Below are 24,326 nucleotides of genomic sequence, written 5' to 3' on the forward strand. Positions count from 1 at the left end.
AAACACACACACACTATATATACACACACATATTGTATGGATGCACTTATATGAACTTATACTCACACATAAACACACACGCTATATATACACACATACATGTACTGTATTTATACCCCTGCATGAACTTATATTTACATATACACACAGACTGTATGTATATACATACATAAACATATATTTACCAATACATAGACATATATGTAAACTAATAATTACTTAAACATATATACACACACTGTTTGACTAAAAGTGATTAAATGTTATAATGTCACTTATACACATTTAATTGACACAGGGAAAAGCTTTGTGTGCTTTGTATCACTACATTACTGTCAGCAATATGTAACATAAAGATCCCACATTTAGAATTTATAATCTGCATATAAACATTTATAAATTGTGTATGCTGTAAGTATATATTATGACAATATTAATGTCAATGCAAGCTCATAATTGCCATATGTCTCTTCTCTGACATATTTTCAGTGTTTATTTAACCTTCCATTATAGAACAGAGTTACCCACAGACTAGACTCCATGATTTTACCAGGTATTTAAATTGCTCTAAGAAAAGCTTTCCTGTTATAGTTTCAATGAAATATCATCCCCAAGAATTTGTGCAATTACTGTGGAATACTTTGGGCTCTGCAGTCCCACTGGCCCGATCACAATGTACAAAGGATCAGATGGGTAATGTTTGGAGGGCTTCTCCCTCTATTCTTGTACATATTACTTATTGTAAGGAATGTTGAACCTTCACTGCCCCATGTGAATAAACTTCAACTTGTTCAACACAACTTCCATAAAGTGAAGGCACCCTGGGGTTTGTGTGTGTGTGTGATGTGTTGGAAGGAGATAGTTGAACTTATCAATGTGTCAACATAGTTACTTTAAACAAACTTAAAACAAATTGTTCCAGATGTAAAAAAAACATGTAAGTGTAACCACAATATTAAACTGATTATCAATGTATTAAGATAAAATTTGAGAACGTTAATATTCCCCAATATTAGCCTACATGAGTCCGAGTAAAGTTTTTAAGGGAAAATCAGGATCAGATTTCCACAGCTGAGTAAAAGTTCACACCACTCCGGCAGACCTAAAGAATTCCAAATATCTCTAGGTTCCGAGTTTTGTTGTGGTTCATGATGGTGTGATAATCCAAGAAGCCAGACCGATGACAGACGTGTTCACTTTAACAGGGTCGTCTGGTCTGGTCGAGGTCAAAGGGCTTCAGCTTTCCAGGGACTACGTCTGACATCTGATACTGAATGTTGGGCTAACAGGACCACATCAGACAAAACTGTTCAAATTTATATATTTGTATAAAAATATTTGTTAAAATTAGTGAGTTTAATTATTTTTGGCCAGACCATGTATTTCCTTGTAATTACTTGACATGAACAGTATATTTAAAGCAGAATGGATTTCTCAACGGGTTTTACCCAACATCTCATCATATCAGCATTTGAAAACTGATGTAGATGTTGTAATGTTTTGATTTAAGTTGGATTACTTTGACAGTTTTGTCTTACTTTAACCTTCCCAATCACCATCCCCATACATTTTAACAGTTTTAAAAAAGATTCCTAGAATAATTCAAGTAAACACTTTCACTCTCAATATTTTCCGGCGTCAGGTTGTCTCTCCACTTCTCTAACAGTCAGGCAGTCGGGGTGCTGTCATTAGTCATCTCCCCTCTCTGCTGCTCAAAGTCAATGGCTGAATCCCAGTCAGCTTCACAGACGAGGTCGAGTTGAACCGCCGCCGTTGACAAGTCGCCTGTCAGATGTCTTTGACCCCAGTTGCACCTTTATTTTAGTGGCTCTACAGACTCTGCCTGTATACAAAGGCCCGAACAAAGTGTCTTGATTTATTTTGTGGAGGGCTGGTGGGGGGGCAGTAAATTCTAAAACTGTCAGTTACAGCTCTATTGTCCGATGTGGAATCTGCAGCCAACAGGTGATTAGATTTGTGTCTCCAGGTCTTTCGAGGAGGGACACTTGTGTTGTCTCGGGGGTGCGCATGTATTTTTAAACCCTTTCTTTAAATGGTCTTGTTGAACTGTACGTCCTGACAGATGAACTAAAGACAAGGCCAGGACTGAAGCTTGACCTTTCCTTTAAGTCAAGTGTCTGCTCCCCATCTGCCGCAAGAGGGGATCATGTTATGTGTTGTGTGGTAGTTTGCATTCTTTCCTTGTTGAAAGATGACACTGAACTGTCAAAGACGAGGAGAGGGCATCGGGAGCTAAGTACCCGGGACTTTGCACGGAACAAAACAGGCCTATATATTCAATAAAATATTTGTTACTTGATCTCTGATGATCCCAGCTGTGCTTATTTGGAAGAAATACAAATATAGCCGTCTCCTCAGCAATGAACTTAGAGCTCAGCCATTTGTCACTGCTTCAAGTCTTATTGTGGAACAACCTTTGATATAAAACACTGGCTCCCTTTGTGGTCTCAAGCCTCCTGTTTGACAAAAGGGCAAAGTTCCTTGCAGGTCTCAGATGTGAGTTCAGTATTCAAATATAAAACAAACTAATTCATAAACAGATCTACTGATACATTTATCAATTTCATACCATCGTTTTCAGATTGGTTTGATACTGCTGTGAATATATGCCATGTCAAATTAAAGTCATAATATAAGGGAGAATAAAAATATAGAATTGGAATCAGGATGTATGATACAGTATTTAAAGCAGTAAAAAGTCATTAAGATGTTAACTAAACTTTTCAGTGGGGATTGGAAACAGGGATTAAGTTGTGTCACAGTTATCTTGTATATTACAGCATCAATAAACTCTATACTGTGATATAGTACATTTTGTCAGCTGGGACCCGCTCCCAGGAGGTTAGAGGTATAGTTATGGATGGTTTGATAGATATACAGCTTGAAGACAATTGTTTAACTTCAATAACCAGACTGGAAATATTGTGAGCTAATGAAGCTATTTTAATACCTAACGCATCTAGATACTGCATCACAGTCCTGCAAATGTCTTCTGAAACTCTGATGCTATAGAGTAGGCTGCATGTTCATTGACTTGCAGAACTGACTATAATGCAATGATACCATTTAAGATAATAAAGACAGAGGTTTTTTAAGTAAGAGAAGGCTTTGGAGAAGTAAAAGACTTGTCCTATGGTGTAGATTATGACGGGGATCAGGGGGTGGTAACCAATCTGACGTCACACTAAATGAAAAATATCGGCCGTTAAAAAAGATGATAATGGTTACTTCTTCACCCCAATTTGATTACAGCTACTTTGTCTACTTACTAGTTGGTACAATTGGTCAGATATGACATATTAATACTGATTATCATGAGAATTAATCAACAATTATCCAAAGTATGCCACTTGACATTATTCCCCCAAAGTTCAACACAAAGCTATGCCCCTGGAACCCGACAACTAAAACTCTGCCTACTCTATTAAAATACATTGTATTAAAGGAACAAAATATAGTATACTGTACAAGTACTACACTGTACTATGGCTTCATCCCGCCTCTGAAGTATTTTGCCTGTGATTTACAGGAAGTAACATTTTAATTCGGAGTTTCAGTGAAACATACTTTGAATACTGGCTGTTCATTGAAAATGCATTTATTACATATTCTGAAAAGATCCAACAAACTAATTCCTAAAGAATGTTGACTAACAGTGAAGTGACCTTTGTGATAACAATGCTTGTGCTGAAGCACGCGCAGCATTACAAGTGTGTGCCGTGGTTGATCTATTTTCATCCCAACTTGACACGGTGTGAGGAGTGTGTGTGTGTGTGTGTGTGTGTGTGTGTGTGTGTGTGTGTGAGAGAAGCAGAAAGAAAAAGTGTCAAGTCACACGACTGTCGGTAACATTATCACCACACGCAAAGATTTTACACTTGTTGTAACCTGCAGGACTTTTACATGATAACAAGCAACAGTTGACCAGGACGTGACTTTGAGTGACAGAGCTGCAGAGCCCACACGAGGACACACAATCCACTCAAGATCGCATCTGACCTCCACTGCTGCTAATAGATTTTAGATTTATGTTCTAATGACAAAAGATTTCTGATGAGTTATATGGTGTATTCAAATTAATGATTTAGAATTTTGGCTTTGATTAACGGAACGCCACTGTTGTACAATTCATATATAGAAATTGTTATCTTCACCTAATCAGGTTTTCACCCCTGTCCGTTTGTTTGTTTCTCTGTTTGTTTGTTTGTTGTGTTAATCTTGAATTTTTTCATTGGATTATATTGTTTTAAATTATTCAGATTTTATTTCATTTCTATTCACCATTGTTAAGAAACCACCTAAATTGCAAGAATGAAGTAAAACTGCTTTACCAGTGCTGGATTGAGACCTTACTAAAAGTTATGAGTCATAAACTTGATTATGTCTTCCCGCACACCCATGTCACTTACGACAGCAAAAAAAGTTGTGAGTATTTTTGAATAAAATTGAGTAGACATAAAAAATTGAATTGCTTGCTGGTTTATTTCTTGTCACACTCAACAAAAATCATATTGTATGATTCCTCGTGCTGAGTCTCATCAGGACTGATGCTCATTCTTCACCCTCCTTTCCCTATAAAATCAATACAAAGAGACAATGAGAAGTTAGCATTTAAGTATAAGTGTAATCACACCTGATTGAATGGAATTAAAAACCACTTTACCCTGACGAGTTCCCGACTCTTGGTTCTCAGCTTGTTGACCTGAGACTCGGCGATGTCGGCTCGCTCCTGAGCCTCCTCCATCTCGTGCTGAACCTTCCTGTACCTGGAAAGGTGGGTGTTGGCCTGCTCCTCCTACAGACCACAAAGATCAGGTTTAGTCACATCTTGAAGACAAAAAAAAGACAACAAAACTGCTGCATCCTGTTGACGGCGGTGCTTGTTTGTGTGAAACATTTCACACTCACAGATTCCTCAGACTGCCTCTTGTAGGATTTCACTTTGAGCTGCAGCTTGTCCACCAGATCCTGAAGGCGGGCAATGTTCTTCTTGTCCTCCTCAGTCTGTTGGCAGTACACAGTGTACACGTCAACCACTCACAGAGCACACAGTGTATTCCTATGCTTCTTCCACAGTGGAGTCATTTCAGAAACAGAGACAGAAGCCCAACCACACATGCGCCAAACAATGATATAACTGAATATTTTTACTTTCTTCCTTCAGTGCTGCTCTGTGAGTGCACAGTCAATAGTTCCTCCTCCTTACAATTCTGTCACAGTGAATATGTGTCTATGAATGTCCTATGTGTAGCTTACAAATGGCAGCACTCTACTGCTTGAAGATGGTGTTTATTTTTAGCTGTGGTGTATTCTATATCAATGCAGGAGCGTCAAAAAGATGATGGTGATTTATGCCCTCTAGGGGTATAACAAAAACAATTAACATCCACTTTCTCCACTTCAGAGCATTATTTTTAACATGAAAATAATGTATAACCTCTGAGTTTAATTAAATGTTCATGTACACTATAAAAGATGTATGTTTTGCCTTTACCTGGTAAGACAGCTCCTTCACCCTGCGCTCATATTTGCGGACGCCTTTCACTGCTTCAGCTCCACGCCTCTGCTCCGCCTCCACTTCAGACTCCAGCTCTCGCACCTTGAAAAACAAGATTTCATCAGCATTCGAACAGAAATGTCACTAAAGTGAGCTTCTTAGAGAAAAAAGAAGATCAAAACAACAAAACTCAGTGATTCAGAGCAAAAACAACAAAAAAAACAAACAAGCATTTTTTATGTGGCACTTACCCTGGCCTCTAATTTCTGGAGCTGCTTCTTGCCGCCCTTCATGGCCAGATTCTCGGCCTCGTCAAGACGGTGCTGCAGGTCCTTCACTGTCACCTCCAGGTTCTTCTTCATCCTCTCCAAATGAGAGCTGGTGTCCTGCTCCTTCTTCAACTCTTCAGCCATCATAGCCGCCTGATTGAGTAACGGCCAATAAGAACAACAGGAACAATGAGGCCTAATACAACGAATACAGTGATATCAGCCTGTAAACTGTAAAAGCCATCTTCCTAAAAATGCCTGGTTGTACAGAAAGAAAAAGTTGTAGCAGCATAACAACAATAACTACAATCTCACTGCTTCTATGGTTTTGGAACCAATCCTTGCTGACAACAGGTAGTATGTATGTATAATTTTCAGCACTGTTGAAACATCTCCTAAAATATTATCAATGGGACGGTTTTCCATGACAAACCTGATACATTCTACTTAATTCACAAATCATTGTTTCATTTAAGTGTTTTTAATTCAGAACCCACTGCTCCACATTAACCACGGGAAAGTCTGAAGCACATAACATGTATAAATGTATAAGCACCTGGGTTTTAAATGAATCAAAAACTGAATATTAGAACAGAGCTCACATCAGTGATGGCCTTCTTGGCCTTTTCTTCAGCATTTCTTGCTTCCTGAAGAGAATCCTCCACTTCACCCTGGACCTGGACCAGGTCGGCCTCCAGCTTCCTTTTAGTGTTAATGAGATTCGTGTTCTAAAAGGAAACATCCACAGTGGGTAGAGTTCAGTTTTCCTAATATTGACAAACCAAAACATTTGAACTGTACCTGTAAAACATAATTATTACCTGAGCGTGCAGCAGTCCCACGCGCTCGCTGGCATCAACCAGCTCCTGTTCAGCCACTTTGCGGCTCCTGTCCGTCTGTTCCAGTGCTACTCTGAGCTCCTCGATCTCAGCCAGCATCAGGTTGTTCCTGCGCTCCACCATGGCCACCTGCTCCTTCATTTCATCATGGCCTCTGATCGCTTCATCAAGGTGCAGTAGTGCATCCTAAATACATCATAAAAACACATTTACAATGCAGTTGAAATCAAGTGAGCTTCACTTACAGTTTTCTTTGACCCTCCACCCTACCTTAAGCTGCCCCTGCACGTTTCTCAGCTGTTTCTGGGCTTCAGCTGCCTGGCGGTTGGCATGGCTCAGCTGAACCTCCATCTCATTCAGGTCTCCCTCCATCTTCTTCTTGACCCTCATGGCATCGTTCCTGCTCCTGATCTCAGCATCCAGCGTGCTCTGCATGGACTCCATCACTCTCTGGCTGTTCCTCTTGATCTGCTCGATCTCCTCGTCCTTCTCAGCAAGTTTCCTGTCAATTTCATTTTTCACCTGTGTGAGCTCCAGCTGGACACGCATGATCTTGGATTCTTCGTGCTCTAGCGTAGCCTGTAGAGTAAAATGTGAGAGTTCACAGAATTTAGGTATTACGTTTTGGCTGCAGATTCTGAGTTACTTAGTTTTCTTCTCATTGTTTTTTATGTCATGTTATTTACCTCCGCCTCCTCCAGAGCAGTTTGGATTTCTGCTTTTTCAATCTCTGCTGACTTTTTACCCTTTTCCAGTTCATGAATAGTTTTTCCCGATTCACCGAGACATTCAGACAAATCAGTGATTTCCTCTGTTGAAAAGAATATAAATAAAAAATCAGAAAAATCTATATAAAATATGACCATTAATTTGTCCATAAAGTTTAATGTTGTAATTTGAGTATTTTTTTCAATTGTAAACCTCAAGTTAACAAAATGATTTACCTTCCCTTACATTCCCACTTATTACAATTTGTTCCCTTACTACTTAAGATGTTTCAAGTTTCATGTTATAATTATTATTAATAATTTTTCACATTTTCAAACTATGTCATCAATGGTAAATGGTCTTTATTGATATAGCATTAATCTAGTTTTGATGCCAACTCAAAGCGCTTCACAGTCCAGATCACACATTACTCACACTCTGGGCACGCCTAAAGTATGAAGGACAGAGAATGAAGGCGCAGAGGAATCTAACCACAGACCTTCTGGTATGTGGACGGGGCGCTCTACCTTCTAAGCCAAAGCCGGCCAATTACAAGCAGACAAAAATCATCATCTTACGTTGCAGGTTCTTGTTCTCCCTCTTCAGAGTCTCCAGGTGATCCAGAGCTTCTTCATAGGAGTTTTTCATCTTGAATATCTCGGTGCTCAAAGCTCGGGCCTCCTTCAGAGATCCCTCCAGCTCGGCCTGGCTCTCCTCATACTTCTGCTTCCACTCTGCAAGAACCTGACAGCAGAACAAACAGGTGAGTGTTTTTTCACTGCATAAATTAAAGATGTTTACACACTGAAAACAGTCTAACCTTGTCAAAGTTCCTCTGCTTCTTGTCGAGGCTAGAAGCCAGAGCGTTGGCTCTCTCCACATCGATCATCAGGTCCTCCACTTCCGCCTGCAGTCTCTGTTTTGTCTTTTCCAGAGAGGCACATTTAGCATTCACAGCCTCGATGCATTCCTCTGCATCCTGAAGACGCTGAGCGAGCTTTTTCCTGTTAGAATAGATCGTAAATGGGTTTATGAAAACGTGTGGATACATGTGGAAACAAGTGTGACTTCAGGACTGTCTATTACTTGGCCTCCTCCAGCTCCTCAGTGCGCTGAATGGCATCAGTCTCGTATTTGCTTCTCCACTGAGCCACCTCGCTGTTTGCCTTGGACATCCCTCGCTGCAGCTCCGCCTTGGCCTCCTGCTCCTCCTCATACTGCTCTCTGAGCAGGTCGCAGTCATGACGGGATGACTGCACAGCATGAGCCAGGGCGTTCTTGGCCTAATAATGACAAAACAAATTTACAGCATTGATCTATACATCTCTCCTTAATAAAAAATAAATCTGTGTGGTAGTCTGCAGTAGCTACCTTAACTTCTTCCTCAAGGTGCCTTTTGAGCTCCTCAATCTGATGAATATAAGCCTGTTTGCCTCTTGTAAGCTGAGAAACGAGAGATTCCTTTTCCTCCAACTGACGACCAGCTTCACCTGATTTTAGTCAAGCAGAGTTCATTTGTTCAGCGTTGTTAGAGATATGTGTTAAACAATGCTTAAGTGTTTTCTGAATTGTTTGTTATTTAACTTTAATCCCAGTTCAGTCAGACCACTAACGTTCGAACATTTATTGCAGCATTACAACAGATTTAGTGTTTGGTGTCTAGGCTCCAACTTAATCACTCCCCCGTATGATTACACAGGAATGATGGGAGTGATGAGCAAATACTTGTAACCCCCCCCATTGGAGCCTACAGGTGGATGCTGGGGTGGTGGAGGGACTGAAGCAACAGGTGGCAAAACTGCAGCAGTAGTGCGAGCAAGAGGGGTTGATGGGAAATGTCTCTCTGGTTAAATAGACCACCTGATAAGGTGGGTGTGACTATAGATGGTTATGGAGAGTGAGGTATGTCACATGATGTATGTCACATGATTGGCACAGCGCAGCTCGATTTGCCTGCCAGGACTAGCTCGCCGGCGTCGCCACATATGTTGCACTCACCGTTTTCAGTCAACAGCCGTGATTTCTGAACATTCAGATCATTTAACTGACGCATGTGTTCTTCATCCCTGGTCTTTAATTCACTAAATTGATCCTCAAGAGAACGGCACATTTTCTCCAAGTTGCCCTGCAGACACAAATCAACAATACATGGTGAAGCCAACCAGAGTCACACTGATTCTACTGGTGATAAAACAGGGTTGTTTTTATCGAATCAAAACATAAAAATTTGTAAATTTTACTTTTGATTTGGCAATCGATTCCATGTTGCTGCTGAGGTCGTCGATCTCCATCTTGAATTCGCTTTTCTCTTTCTCCAGCTTCTGTTTGACTCTCTGGAGGTTATCGATCTGCTCTCCCAGCTCCGCCGTGCTGTCGGCCTGCTTCTTGCGCAGAGCAGCAGCCGTGGCCTCGTGGTGCAGCGTGGACTCTTCGAGATCACGACGCAGCTTCAGAAACTCGGCCTCGCGCTTCTTGTTCATCTCGATCTGAACGGACGTTGCTCCTCCGGCTTCTTCTAGCCTCTCGCTGATCTCTTCAAGTTCCCTGGAGAGATCAGACCTCTGCTTCTCCACCTTGGCCCGAGCAGCTCTCTCAGCCTCGATCTCCTCCTCCAGCTCCTCAATACGAGCCTGATGCAAAAATAACATAAAGTCATGGTTATATGTGCTGCACTCCAGGACCTATGACTTTAAATCTCAATTATGTTGAGTATACTAGCACATTTGACATGGTTTTTGGGTTCACTGCACATTTCTGATGATACAGAGTTATGAAACAGATTTTCCGCTGTGGCAGAAAACCACATGAGGGTCAAACCTCCAACTGAAGGTTAGGGTGATATTATTAGGAAAAAATACAATCCACAATTTTCACCAGACCTAAACCAAATAGTTCAGGGAATGTTACAATTTGTCATCCTATTCATCCATCAGTCATCCTTTTAAAAGAAAAGTTAATTCCTCATTTATAATATTATAATACATATTTATAAATATATACATCATAGATACCTGCAGCTCCTTGATTTTCTTGTGAAGCTGAATACTGAGTGCTTGCTCATCTTCTATCTTGCCGAGGACCTGGCTCATCTCAAAGTCTCTCCTTTAATAGTAAAAATAAATAAATGATTTCATGAAGTCATTGTAGTGATTGTGTAAATTGAGCTCTCATTTTTACATACTTCTTTATTTTCTCGTCAGACTGCTGTTTGTCGTTCTCCAGATCCATGACGGTTTCCTGGGCCAGCTTGAGATCTCCCTCAAGCTTTCTTTTGGCTCGTTCAAGGTCCATACGAAGCTTCTTTTCTTGCTCCAGAGAACCTTCGAGCTGTTTTAACCGAGAAGGGGTGTTCATTCTTATTTCTTTTTCACGAAGACTGAAATCTCAGTTTGATATTATTACTCACATCGTCCACTTGCTGCTCCAGCTTCACTTTAGCCTTCGTCAGAGTGTTGACTTTGTCTTCCTCTGCCTGCAGATCATCCAGGGTCTGCTGATGAGCCTCTTGGAGGGCTTTCTTCTCTTTTGACAACTTTACAATGGTCTCATCTTGAGAAGTCATTTCCTCCACCAGGTTTTTAACCTAAAGGGTTTTAATAAGTTGTTAAAATTTGATCAAAGTACACAGCATCTAAAATGTACATTGTTTAATAAACTGAAGTTATGACCATCACCTTGTTCTCAGTGGCATGTTTCTCCTTTTCCACCTTGGCCAGCGTGAGCTCCAGGTCGTCAATGTCTTTCTTCAGCTCGGAGCATTCGTCCTCCAGCTTCCTCTTCTTTGCAGTCAACTCACCATTCATTTCCTCCTCATCCTCCAGTCTCTCAGAGGTCTCTTTGACTTTGGCCTCAAGCTGGATCTTTGCTTTAATGAGCCCCTCGCACCTTTCCTCAGCATCTGTGAGGGTGTCACCTTCCTATATTTTCATTGACATACATCAAAATAATATAAAGTTAATTAAAAAAACAAACATCTTAGAAGCAGAATGTTTCTTTTGTCCATTTAACGTACAGACTGAATTTGTAGCTGCAGGTCATTCTTCTCCTGCAGCAGTGAAACCATCTTCTCCTCCAGCTCCTTCTTCTTGGCCAGAGCCTTCGCTAGCTCCTCTTTGGTCTTTTCAAAGTCCTCTTTCATTTGGGCCATCTCTTTCTCACTCTCTGCACTCTTCAGCAGAGGCTTGATTCTGAAGTACAGCTTCATCCATGGCCAGGTTTTGACGTTCATGAATGAGCGGATGTTGTACTGAACAGAGTAAATGGCCTCCCTGGGAATAAAAACAATAGAAAACAGAAAAAAAGGAAAAGTATGTTATACATTGTTTTTGCAATCACTGTAAAAAACGTGTACATTCCATAAAAATACATTAAATAACTTTTATTTAAAATAATAACCATAAAATGAGAGTTGTAATACGTCAATTTTTTATTTAATTAAAATTGCTTAATGGTCTTGAATGTTGTATATCGAAATATAAAACGTACTTCTAATACCCATTTTATTTCTCAGCGTGAGTATTTCAATTTCAAGTTAAGAAATTTTCAAACTAAATGATTTTAATCAGATAATGTGTCTAAATTATTAATTTTCTTCGTTGTTCTACGGTTATACAGGATCCGACTCCTCAGTCTCCCTGGATCTCATTAAGATGTCAGACTTTTCCTCCACTGCTACAGCACAGAGTCTTGTAAAGCAATGTATAAAATATTTGCCAGGAGCGACCAGCTTTCAAGCAACTCCACATATCCCCAAATACCAGACTCTATAACAGCAAGCCTCTCCAGAAGCAACAGCATTCACAATTTCCTTTCACAGGAACACCTAACATCAACTTCACAATATAACCACACTCAGTATCTTCGTCCCCCTTCATAGTCTCAAGGTTTTCCAAACAAACTTCAGCAATCTGACCTCTCGTCCACATGCGACAAAACATGCGAGATTTTTACAAAAGTGCATCCTTTCAAAATACATGTCTCTTCATGTAATCAGTATTTTAAATCTGTAACTTCATGTAGGATTACTTATAAAAAATAACTAACACAATATTGTTTGAGCGATGTAATAAAACTGTCCTGGTCACACACATTTTATCTCTACATTGGACTTCAAATCCACCACGGTGACAGAAAGTCACAACAGCTGCAAGAAGTCAATGTGGACACAGTAAAAATAAACGTGAGTCCAAAGTAAAGTCATGAACCCACCTTCTCGCCATCATCTTGACAAACTCTGTCCTCATGAGGTAAGCTCTGCAGACAGCCTGGGTCATTGTGACCAGCTCCACCAGTTTCTCATCTCTCATCTCCTCCAGAGTTCCCAGAAGACCAGCTTTGAAGAAAACCTGAAAGTCCACAATTGCCGTATTAAACTTCTTACATATATTTGACAGGAATTGATGATTGCTGAAGAGCCTTTTCAAAAATGTCTGTTTCATATTCTACCTTTGTGTGTCCAAACTTGTACTGAGACTGGTCGATATCAATGGAGCCCAACAGTTTCTCTGAAGCCTTCTTGTTATCAATAAACTGACCCTCAGGGATGACACTGGCGTTCAGAACTTTGTATCTACAAAGATACAGTTTATTCATTTAAAAGGCACTGGTTTGAGGAAGAAGACTGTTCAATGTCTGCAAAGATGATGTATCTGTTACCTCTGTTTGAAGTCACCATATTGGATTCTGCTCGGGAAACCTTTCCTGCAGATCCTGATTCCTTCCAGCACACCGTTGCACCTGAGCTGGTGGATGACCAGGAAGTTCTCCATAAGACCTTAGACAGTAACAGGGACACAGACATGAAGTTACACTGGTGAGTGAGTAATCCTGGTTTAATGTGTCATCTGTCATCACCCTGCAGCCAGAGGAGCTAATCGCACAGTAGGTGAATAAATTCGGGAGTTGTGGAAACGTCCTGTCTCATCTGAGCAGTTCTGAGACCTGAATGGTGTTCGTGAAACCTTTTGTTAGTCGTAGGACCTACCTGGTGTTTTCGATTCATTGGGGATCAAACAACGCACAAAATGTGGGTGAGTGCTCCTTAAGTTGGTCATCAGCTTCCCCAAGTTCTCCTGGTGACGGACAGAACATTCATAGTAAGGGTGCTGAGCAAATTAGTTTTATGTTCACATTTCGATGTACAAGGGCTTCGATTACAACATATATCTGAACTTACATATATATAAAAAACAGAAATATATGTTTTTTTTGTAGGGCTTGTCATTTCCATTAGAGGTCATTCATCATTTTTATATATTTTAGAAATGTTTCATTGTGCCTGCTTCTATCACAGTTTGTTCCATCCAGCGATGGAACCTAAAGCACCAATCTTATGTCAATCTAATCAACACAAAACCATAAATGTCCTGTTACAATTATATATCTCTTTCGTGGAAACAAGTCACCAATGTACAAAAGTCATGTTTCTTGTGTAGATCTTAGAGTTAGAATATCAGATTATTAACAACCGTGTGAGGTGATCCTACAATATTTCTGCAAGTATTGAAAAATTTAGTATAAAACATACATGTATAAATATGAGAACTTACCCTGAAGAGAGCTGACACTGTCTGGAAGGAGCCACCCTTCTTCTTGCCACCACCCTTCTTTCCAGCTTTAGCATCTGCAAAAAGCATTTCCAGTTTTATTTTAATTTTGCCCTTCCGTCATTCTTTATCTATGACAAGTAAAATGCACACGTGATGTGTAGTATCTTTAAAATAAAAAAAATGTACTACCATCTGCTCCGTGTGATACGTAGAGTAGAGCCAGCAGTTTGACTGAAGACTTCTGATAGAGCTGAACCACTGAGTCGTTCAGGGGGTCTTTGTTCTTGTCCAACCAGCCAGTGATGTTGTAATCAACAGTGCCAGCATAGTGCATCAGAGAGAAGTGGGCCTCAGCTTTGCCTTTGGCAGGTTTGGGTTTCTGGAAGGGGGCACTTTTACCAAGATGCTGGTCGTACAGTTTGTTCTTGAAGGTTATGTCTGACGCCTTGGGGAACATGCACTCCTCTTCAAGGACGGAGAAGATGCCCATTGGCTGTAATGAAGAAATTAATATTTGAAACAAAAACCTTCAGACAGTTTTCTTTATTTGTGAACATAAAGCAAGTTTCTCACCTTCTCAATAAGTTCAATGCAGGCGGCCAGATCCATACCAAAGTCAATGAACTCCCATTCAATTCCCTCTTTCTTGTACTCTTCTTGCTCCAGGACAAACATGTGGTGATTGAAAAACTGTTGCAGTTTTTCATTGGTGAAGTTGATGCACAGCTGCTCCAAGCTGTTGTACTGGAAACGAGGGAGAAGAAACAGGACCAAACGTTCACTGAGCTGCTCACTCTGCATTATAAAGTTCAATGTGGAGTTTTACTTACATCAAAGATCTCAAACCCTGCAATGTCCAGGACTCCGATGAAAGAGTTTCTTGGCTGCTTGGTGTCCAGCATCTCATTGATTCTGACGACCATCCACAAGAACATTTTCTCATAGACAGACTTGGAGAGAGCCATGACGGAATTATGCACCTAAAGAATGAAAGAATGAAAGAGTTGGAGTTCTTGTTGTGCAAGGCATGTGGTATTTTCGTATTAAATAATGCATTTATGTGTGATACAAAAGTCAACAATTGATATCTTTATCTTAATTACCTGTGGCACAGTTTGACCTTTAACCACCATTTCATTGCCAACCTTGACTCTTGGGTAACACAAGGCCTTGAGCATTTCAGCAGAATTCAGGCCCATGAGGTAAGCAATTTTATCCCCCTCTGTTTAAAGAAGAAACCACAAAGAATAACCATATTACTAAGTTATGTGACAATGTACACATCTTCATCCTGTACTGTACTGCTGGGCAGAGAGCTCAGCAGGGTATCGCTCAGATTGCTGACATTCAAATCCTCCAGCTGCTCCAGGAGAATCCAGCATCAATATACAATAAATTTATATACAAAATAGAGGATATACAAATATGACTGTATATGTAAAACTGGATCTCTGATTGAGTGGAACACAGGAAAAAATTTCAGTTTCTTGTGGAAATAAAAATGATTTAAGAGATTTAAACCATTATTTACCCTCATTGCCGTCTGGCTCAGCCTGCTCTTCACGCTGCTTCTGTTTGAATTTCATGTTCCCGTGATGCATCACAGCTCCAGTCAGCTTGTATATGCCCAACTTCTCCTCTGCAGTGAAGCCCAGGATGTCGATGGCAGTCTGCAGAAAAAAATTAAAAGGTTTGAGTGTAACTTTTAAGCTTTTGGATTCTCTGATTCTGATTATGATTCAATGCGTCCACTCACATCAGTGGCGATGAATTCTTCAACGTCATCGATGCTCTTCACAGTGATTTCACCCTGACTGACCATGGGGTAGTCAAACGGGTTGGTGGTAATGAGGAGACCCTCTGAAACACATTCATAGTATTTAAATATACCTGTATATATAACTGTGAACCATTTAAAGCATATATTTATTCTATGAAATTATATAATATGTGGTTAAGTTAATCACCTATGAGCTCAGGTTTGTGACCCGTCATGAGCTGGTAGAAGATGTGGTAGCTCCTCTCAGCAGACAGCTGGAACGTCACTCGAGACTTCTCCAGCAGATCTGAAGAGATGAGGCAACAAGATGGTTTAAAGTTTGTCCTTTAACCAAACCTTGGGGATAACCATCGGCTGGAAACTTACATGTTTCGATATCAGCTGAAGCCAACTTTCCAGTTGTGCTAAAATGGATTCTGATGAATTTACCCTACAGAAGAAGGCAGTCATTAGTGTGGGCGTAGAAGTGACACTGCTAAATGTTATGGGTTTGAATCCAGCAGGTTATATTCACGATGTTTATGTTCTATCTTCCCATTCTTTTCAACCTCAAACTGTCTGAAAAACTACCTTAAAATACAACATCAGAGGTCAGGTAAAGAATTTAAGAGCATTTTAAAAACAGACTCTTTTCTAAGGCAGCAGGATTCTGTAAAGTAAAACTTACAAAGCGGGATGAGTTGTCGTTCCTCACAGTTTTGGCATTTCCATAAGCCTCCAGCAGGGGGTTCGCTGCAATGATTTGATCTTCCAGGGACCCCTAAAAATTGGGCATTTTTTGTATTTTCTTGTATTAACTTTAACATCATTCATGTGTTCAGTATATCACTTCTTTACCTACCTGTATTTTTCCAGAAGTGTGGCCATCCTTCTTTCCTCCAGCCACTGCGATTGTCGCAAAGTACTGGATGACACGTTTGGTGTTGACGGTCTTTCCTGCACCGGATTCTCCACTATAATATATTAAATAAAAAAATGTATACAGCATGTATTATATCTGACGTATACTAACAAAGTATCAGATATTAGTAAAACAGATACAATTAGTTTGAAGTTTGCTCTCTTCAGTGTTGACTTACGTAATCAGGATAGACTGATTCTCACGATCTGTTGAGAGAATAAAACAGAAAGACTGTTATATTTTTAGATCACAGCTTTCACCAGTTCTACTATACGACAAACTTAACTTTTACCAGTGACACCCAAACATTATCGGATAGTGTATAATTGTCAAGGACACTGAGATGCTTAGAAAGGGATAAATACCTTGGAGCATGAACTGATAGGCGTTATCGGAGATGGAGAAGATGTGGGGTGGAGCCTCAATCCTCTTCTTTCCTCTGTATCCTGATACAACCACTGAGTCATACACTGGGAGCCACTTGTAGGGATTCACAGTGACGCAGAACAGCCCGGAGTAGGTCTGTTACAGTGTGAAAAGTTAAAGAATGATTAATTTGCAATCATCCAAAGTCTTAAACAAACCAACATCTCCATATACAGTGGACAGATGAGGTCTTTGGTTAAAATCACCACAATCACAGGACACAAAGTTATTCTCTGATGTTCAATCTGCTCTTACGTAGATCATCCACGCTGCGTAACGCTCTTTGAGGTTATACAGCACAGAAGGCTCACTGAGGTGGGTCATCATGGCCATGTCCTCGATCTTATCATACTTGGGAGGGTTCATGGGGAAGATTTCATCCTCCTTTACAGTGAGAGTCTGCACAGACACAGAGGGACTTTGGTACTGACAGTGTGCAGCATCATTATTAAATCAAGGGCGACACTATGGAGTCATTAGTTTAACTTGTATTTTGAGATCCACCTACCTTCCCACCCTGAATCTCCACTGTGGCTTTGCCTCCCTCCTTCTTCATCAGTTTCCCCTTCAAGTACATCTCAGCAGGCTCAGTCACGAAAAATGCAGTTTTAGCATCGAAGGGAGTGTTCTGAGCCTCTATCCTCTCCCTTTCGGGTTTGCGGAGGTAAATGCATGCCGGCCCAAAACAGGACAATTCCTGGTCCCCACTCATGGCGCCTCTGTAACATAAAGTTAAAAAAAGTGATATTAAAAATGAATTTTTTGGTTTGCATTTAGAGGTAAATCATTTAGAATGACATCATAAAAAATGTCTTTATTTTACCCTTAAATGGTCAAGGGCTGCTGTTGCTGAGTGTATACTAAAAAAAAAATCAAATTCAAATTAGCAATAGAAAACAAACTACTTGATTTAAAGCAGAGAGCAGTGATGAAGTGGGATAGACGACTCACCTTGTCTAACAGCCTATAAATCCAGAGCTTCTGTGGAGCCTGGGAGAGCCTCTTTTATACTGAAATCTCTGCCCACCACAGAGGAGCAGCCCCTCCTGTTAAGGTCAATGAGCTTGTCGAAGAAGAGTGGGATCAGATGGCTTCCCCAACTCGTCGTCACAACAGGTGCCATCTTATCCTACATCACACAAGAACCAAGATTAAATTAAAGCCCAGATTAAAATGTAAATTCCTGACCGAAAACCAGCCAGTGGGTTTTTCACTCTGCATTTTCACACGTGCTGCGGTTCAACTCGGAGGAATAATATAAATACTGCATATCGAGATTCTATAGGAGATTTATATATTAAAAATAGGAATGAATGCACAGCAGAAAGTATTTTTACGGGCCACAATCTCCATCCGCTAAGACTTACTTAAGTCAGTTATTCCATCAACCACAGTGACATTTTTCCCAAACATCTCTTGAGCAAAGTGGCCCGAGTGTTTAGTTGAAGCTAATTTAGGATCCATTATCGTCCATTATGCTGTTTTGCTTTCACCAAAGAAAGATGACGTCTGGGAAGTTTTCTCTTGTGGTGTGATTCAGTTACAATAAAAGTTGACATTCAATATGTCTGGCCCTTCTTTACAGTCTTATTAGGACTTAAAACAAATATAGCCTCCAGCTCCCAAACACCCATGCTCTGACTTTTGCAATTGTTTACAAATGCACCGAACGCCTGTGTTAATTACATGTAAGCCGTATGTCAGCACCCTGTTACTAAGAACCTCAGAAAAATGTCTACACTGTGAGGCTGTGAATTCCTGTGACAGAATATCAGCATTGTGACTAAATCTGAATCATATCAAGTTCAATTTGGTTTTGTTTTGTGCAAAGTGGAGATCCACACTGGTTTGTAGTTGGTTCTGTTCCTCATCAGTTTGAGGAGTTTAATGTGCGAGCACCGTGTATTGTTTGGTTCCTGCAGGGGCCACTGATGCTACAAAAGCTTGAGCTTGGACAACTATGCCAAACACATGAGGTACGTTCACCTGTGTGGTTCTTTCTACGCAAAGTTTATATCAGTACTGTTAGTTGCAGCTCCTCTGTGCTCCAATGTGACACAATGCTATATGATCAGATTAATTGTTTGCATATTTCAATCAAATCAAAAAGCTTTTTCTTGTAAAAATACAAATGCTCATTTCGTATAAGCTGCATTTATTTCCATTTGCTGATAACATGTAAAGATATGAAATCAAAACTAATTGAATACATGGTCATTTCATTCCTCTTTTATGACCAGATGGGTCATCAGTGTAGTTTTGTGGGATGGGCCATGTTGTGTTATATCAGCCAGTAATGTAGACGTAACAGTGTGCTGTTAATGTATTGTGACTTTGCTCTGAGGTAATTAAGATTCAATTGTAATAGAGGAAATATATCTAATCAAAAGCAGATTAGAAGTGAAACAATGTGGGAAGTCCACATGCCTGAGTCGTCTAAAGAGTGCAGCTGCTCTAATTTGACATGAGCCACACATAGAAACAAAGCCTGTATAATTCAGAACAGTTTATGGGTTTATAAAAGTATGATATAAATGTATGCTGCATATTCTGAATTGATTGGTTGTTAAGTCTTTGTTTTCATCTATTATTTTTTATTTCTTAGATATTTGATCCATAATCACTTTGTCAATGAAAACAGACGAACACCTGCTGGGTTTGAGTAAACACGACAAGCCTTCAGGGAGGTCAGGACATTTCTGACCTCAAATATTCCCAAGTGTGTGATAAATACGACATCTTTGTACAGTTGTTACGCAGCACACTGAGGATTGTCTGTGTGTGTGTGTGTGTGTGTGTGTGTGTGTGTGTGTGTGTGTGTGTGTGTGTGTGTGTGTGGGTTGCCACTTAGTCTTGTGTGAGACAGGATTTGGAATAAGTGAAGACCGCAATGGAGCCAAGGAAAATAGAGAGATTTAAAGTGATTTATTTTGTTGTTTTATTGAGTCGGCAACAAAAGAGTAACATTTATAACTGCAATTATGAAAATGAAAGCTTCAAGTTCAGGTAAGTTAAAAATCTAAAGTAATATATATATATGTATATGTTCAGAGTGTACAACAATGTAACCTGTAAAGTTTAGACTTGACAACTGGTATGATTTAATTTATGAACTAATGGAAGATGCGAAGATATTAATGACATGCAATTTATATGTGATCTACTTTTTTAAGAATCATGAAAAAATATAACACCAGTCTGGATCTCATTATGATTATTACATTTATACGTCTGTTCTGTTTGTTTTTTTGACATTGCTCTATAAAATACAGTTGATTTTAATGATTTTTATATATGGCTGGCCGTAATGGTAATGCCATCTCTTATCCTATCATCTACTGCATTTGAGATATTGTAAAATGAGACCTAAACATTACATTAAAGTGTAAAATATAATGTCTTATTGATGATGTAGTGACAGTGCTTGGACTGTTTCTTAAAGTAGATATCACTGACGTTCGTCCTGTGCTCTTCAGTTTGTTAATATGATATTCATCACATTTAACTGTATGTGTTACAGAACTATTCACAGCTCAATGCCTCCATAGCTTTATGCAGAGGAGTAATTAGGATGGTTTACTGACAGTCACTTAACAGCATGTTTATGATACTGATACAATCAGTGTCAAATATCGAGTAGCTCTTGGCAGTCAAAGGTTGGCTGCTGGCAGATGATAACTCTTTGAATTACGTAATGCATTTCAAGATGTCTCCTGTCATACTGCATATCTTATCTTTTCACAAAGGGAAAATGTTTTATAATAATTTAATCGATTATATAATAAATGGTTTGATAATATTTCATCATTTTATATTGTGTGGAGATGAGGTGAAGGCAGTAGGCCTGTTAAGGGTAAATGGAGTGAATTCAATTTGTCATCGAGACTTTGACGTGCAGACAGGAGGAGCCAACTATCTAACCGCCGACTGATGACCCACTCGACCCACTTGACCCACAGAAGTGTGATATTTGATGCTCACTGCTTCTGTTAATACACTTGAATACACGTATGCAAATGTGAACATGTCTTAATTTAGACAAAACTAGTTTATTTTTATTAATTTGGCTGAACTGAGAATGAGGATTGCCAGTTTATCTCTGGTTGTTTCCAGCTCCTTTTTGACTTTCCTGAACAAAGATGTGAATGTGTGAAGCTGTCAGTCACCGACTCCTCTTGAATTAATTTGGTAAGTTAAATTACGCTGAAGCAATCTTCTGTTAAAGATTGAAGCATTTCAGAATATGTGCTAATATTTATTTTTAATAAATCACTAGTAATCAATAGTCTTTTGATGGAACTGGATCCCACATGTTGCAATGAGTTATTTGAGTTGCACAACCAAGTTCTAGTGGATGCACTGTTTTGTGGAAATGGCCCTTTCATAAGGAACTATCGAATAGTTTTCATTGAATTAAATATTTAATTCTAATTCTAATTAAATTAAAGGGTCATTAGATATTCAGTATGTCCATGATAAAGTTACTACATGGTTATTTAATCCACAATATCTGTATTATTTGTATGTTTTATATTTATTGTTTATATTTTTGTAAAAAGTTTTAACAGTAATGATTTCCCTGCAATTTGCACGTGTGTCTAAGTTTTGTATTCAGTGATATTTTCATTCATAGATTGAAATGTTTCTAATTCTGATTATTTCTGTCTCCCACAGGTAAGTGGTTCCAACACAGGCAGACAAACAATTTCTAGTTCTTCACTTCAATTCTGTGCTTTTCCATTTCTTAATCATACACAAACTGCTTAATGATTTGTAAATTAAATAAACCTTATGCAAATAAGGCTTTCTTGATTGTTTGTGTCGATTTTTTAAAATCATTTCCAGTCACAAATAGAATCAGTATCATACCTGCAGCTCAGTTTAACATTTCTGTGATGTTTCCCTCAGTTGGTCTGGATTAGCAGATAGTCCTTTTCACTGAGGTCATCTTTCCTCTTCTTCTTCCACTTCCTGTGTAGATGAGCGACAGCATTAGTTTGTTGTTTTAGTCCGTTTTTGTTATTGTTAACGGCTTTTATTGATGGAAGGGTGTGTTTTGTTTTTAAACCAGTTATTTTATCTTTTTCTTAGTCATTAGGGAAATGGTTTGTTTACAGGAACACTCAACCTATTTTACACAAGGTTTGATAGAAGTTGGAATTCAGGAGGCAAGAAGATAATCTAATAGGAGATGATTTTGAGTTGCATGATGGGAAAAGTACAATAGAACCACGCTGGGGAGTAAGTAGGGGCATCTTGACATATATACACCTTCTCAATATGCATCTAACTGTATCAGTTACCAGTTCATTGTGAACATAATGCATTTTCTCATTTGAGAAATCTGCTGAACCTGTATAAACAGTTACCACCCATGAGTAACTGCAATAAGTCAAGTGAATGTGCCCACTTGAGGCAGTGTTTGTCAAAGTCATACCTTGCATACTATTGGTTGGGGAATTTTGACGGGGTCATTTCACTAAGACCTATGAGCGAGAGTGGAAATCTGAGCGCGGTGGTTTTACAAGTTCACAGAAGCAGCTGAAGCACAAGACATTTTTCATGCAGCAACAGCATATCTGAGTGAAGGCAATCGGTTTCATTGTCTACTGTTTCCAATTAAGATACTGATAAAAATTGTAACGAACAGCATTACTGTCAATAAGACACATTGCATTATTGTTGACAAAGGATACATATGATACAGTAGTTACCTAGATTTAATATTTCTAAGATCAGTGTGCAATAACAGTGGTTTGTGAACTAAAATGAAAACAGACACCAACATGTCAACACCTGCAGTAAAAACAGCAGACAAAGTCACATATGTAATAAAACATTTAAAAATAAAAAACGTTTGTAAATGTGTCATACCATATTTTAAGATGACCTGCGTCTTCCGTCCAATACATGGTCGGATTAAATCCAACAATTCCTCCGTGACCCTGAAGGGGAACAAGCGTACCTTGCTGTAAACCAAACACATTCTATTTAATGCCCGTCATTGTGAGTAGATGGTGTATTATTAGGAGAGCAGAGGAGGATGGTGATAGAGTGACTGGTAATATAAGAAGCTTGTTTGCACCTTTGCAACTTGAGGCTCCCTCTGGTGTTTATAAGATGCCGGTGACCCCCCACCACCAACATCAGTAACAGTCCTTACGACCAAAGAACACCAAACCTCATCAGAAGCAAAATGTTTTCTCTCTTCGAAGTGACAAGTGACAGTTTGACGGGAACACACATTAAAAGGTTGAAGGCCAGCATGACAATTTACGACCTGACGCATGAACAGAGCATTTTCAATAAAGACTTAAAGGAGAAGCTCATCCTGGAGGTCAAGGAGTTAGTCAGTGTGACATTTGCATCATTCCAAACACATTGGCGCTGAAATGTTATAAATATTTCAATTCGCAGTTATATAATAACCATAACAAGATGTCTAATTAGTGTGAATGACACAACATATGATCAGTCTCGAGGAAAAGGTTTAAAGAGGCAGTCGATAGACGATCAGTGCTTACACGCAACTACTACTGTGGGTTTAAAACCAGTGGGCAACACACAAACCTTAAAGCCGAAATCTTACCTCTGAAAAAAAAAATATATATATAATACAGAATGCAGAAAGGCATAATTACATTTCACAAATACAATACAAATGTTTGTGTACTTACAAAGTTAAACATGGATGCTAGTGTGAATGTGAATGTATATCCATGGTGTTTGTGGCGAGCCAGCGGACTGGAATGTCACTCACCTTGGTTTGTTATCCTGAGCACAGTTGTTGCTGCTTGACAAATGAAGAAAGTGACAGACGGAGATCAAAGGCCATAAAAACACAATAAGCCTCCTGAGCATGTGGCATTTGGCCCGAGGATCGGCACGAGCCTTGTGCTATATTTGAGTTTTGCCCTAATAAGACAGAAGATTTCCAAGCAGGAATCATGTAACCCACACGGTTGCTGAAGACAGAGGCTCATTTTATCATGTTGGTAACCACTTTAGAATTTCTTCTTCCTATTCGATGCCGTAAGAAGAGCCAATAGAAACAAAGGCTAATGGCGCTCTAACAGCACTGTTCAGGTTGAGGTGATGTTCTTGGCAAGAATGGTAAACTTGTTATATTTTACATCTCCTCACACTATCTAATGAACAATAAAGCTTCATTATGAATGTGACGTTAAACATCCTCATATTTCATGTGCATAAAAAAAAATCTTCACGTAAAGAGTGAGGAGATTTCTGAAACATTGAGGAAGCGGAGCAGGGATCCATCACTCAGTCGCTCTACATTTAGGGACGGTCCCCCTCTCCCTTGAGTACGCCTTCAGACC

The 24,326-nt window shown here is 39.5% G+C and overlaps 1 protein-coding gene across 1 annotated transcript; it reads right to left on the bottom strand.

Moving 5' to 3' along the window:
- Positions 1-1,515: 1,515 nt before the first annotated feature.
- LOC132999345 (myosin heavy chain, fast skeletal muscle-like) lies at positions 1,516-17,701 on the bottom strand. The gene is made up of 39 exons (XM_061068998.1): positions 17,498-17,701; positions 17,245-17,388; positions 16,929-17,085; positions 16,742-16,769; positions 16,504-16,615; positions 16,330-16,422; positions 16,029-16,092; positions 15,850-15,948; positions 15,639-15,742; positions 15,414-15,552; positions 14,986-15,104; positions 14,713-14,862; positions 14,456-14,626; positions 14,072-14,375; positions 13,883-13,956; positions 13,318-13,405; positions 12,990-13,107; positions 12,780-12,903; positions 12,543-12,679; positions 11,347-11,602; positions 11,009-11,251; positions 10,741-10,917; positions 10,516-10,661; positions 10,346-10,436; positions 9,575-9,964; positions 9,333-9,459; positions 8,706-8,824; positions 8,421-8,617; positions 8,155-8,338; positions 7,913-8,078; positions 7,313-7,437; positions 6,897-7,205; positions 6,609-6,812; positions 6,390-6,515; positions 5,770-5,940; positions 5,516-5,620; positions 4,930-5,025; positions 4,691-4,816; positions 1,516-1,533 (listed from the first exon to the last, which is right to left on the bottom strand). Exons 1-39 carry the CDS (start codon positions 17,699-17,701, stop codon positions 1,516-1,518), a joined length of 5,805 nt encoding a protein of 1,934 aa, XP_060924981.1.
- Between the last annotated feature and the right edge of the window lie 6,625 nt (positions 17,702-24,326).

This window comes from Limanda limanda, chromosome 4 (assembly GCF_963576545.1).
Source record: "Limanda limanda chromosome 4, fLimLim1.1, whole genome shotgun sequence".
Taxonomy (NCBI): Eukaryota; Metazoa; Chordata; class Actinopteri; order Pleuronectiformes; family Pleuronectidae; genus Limanda; species Limanda limanda.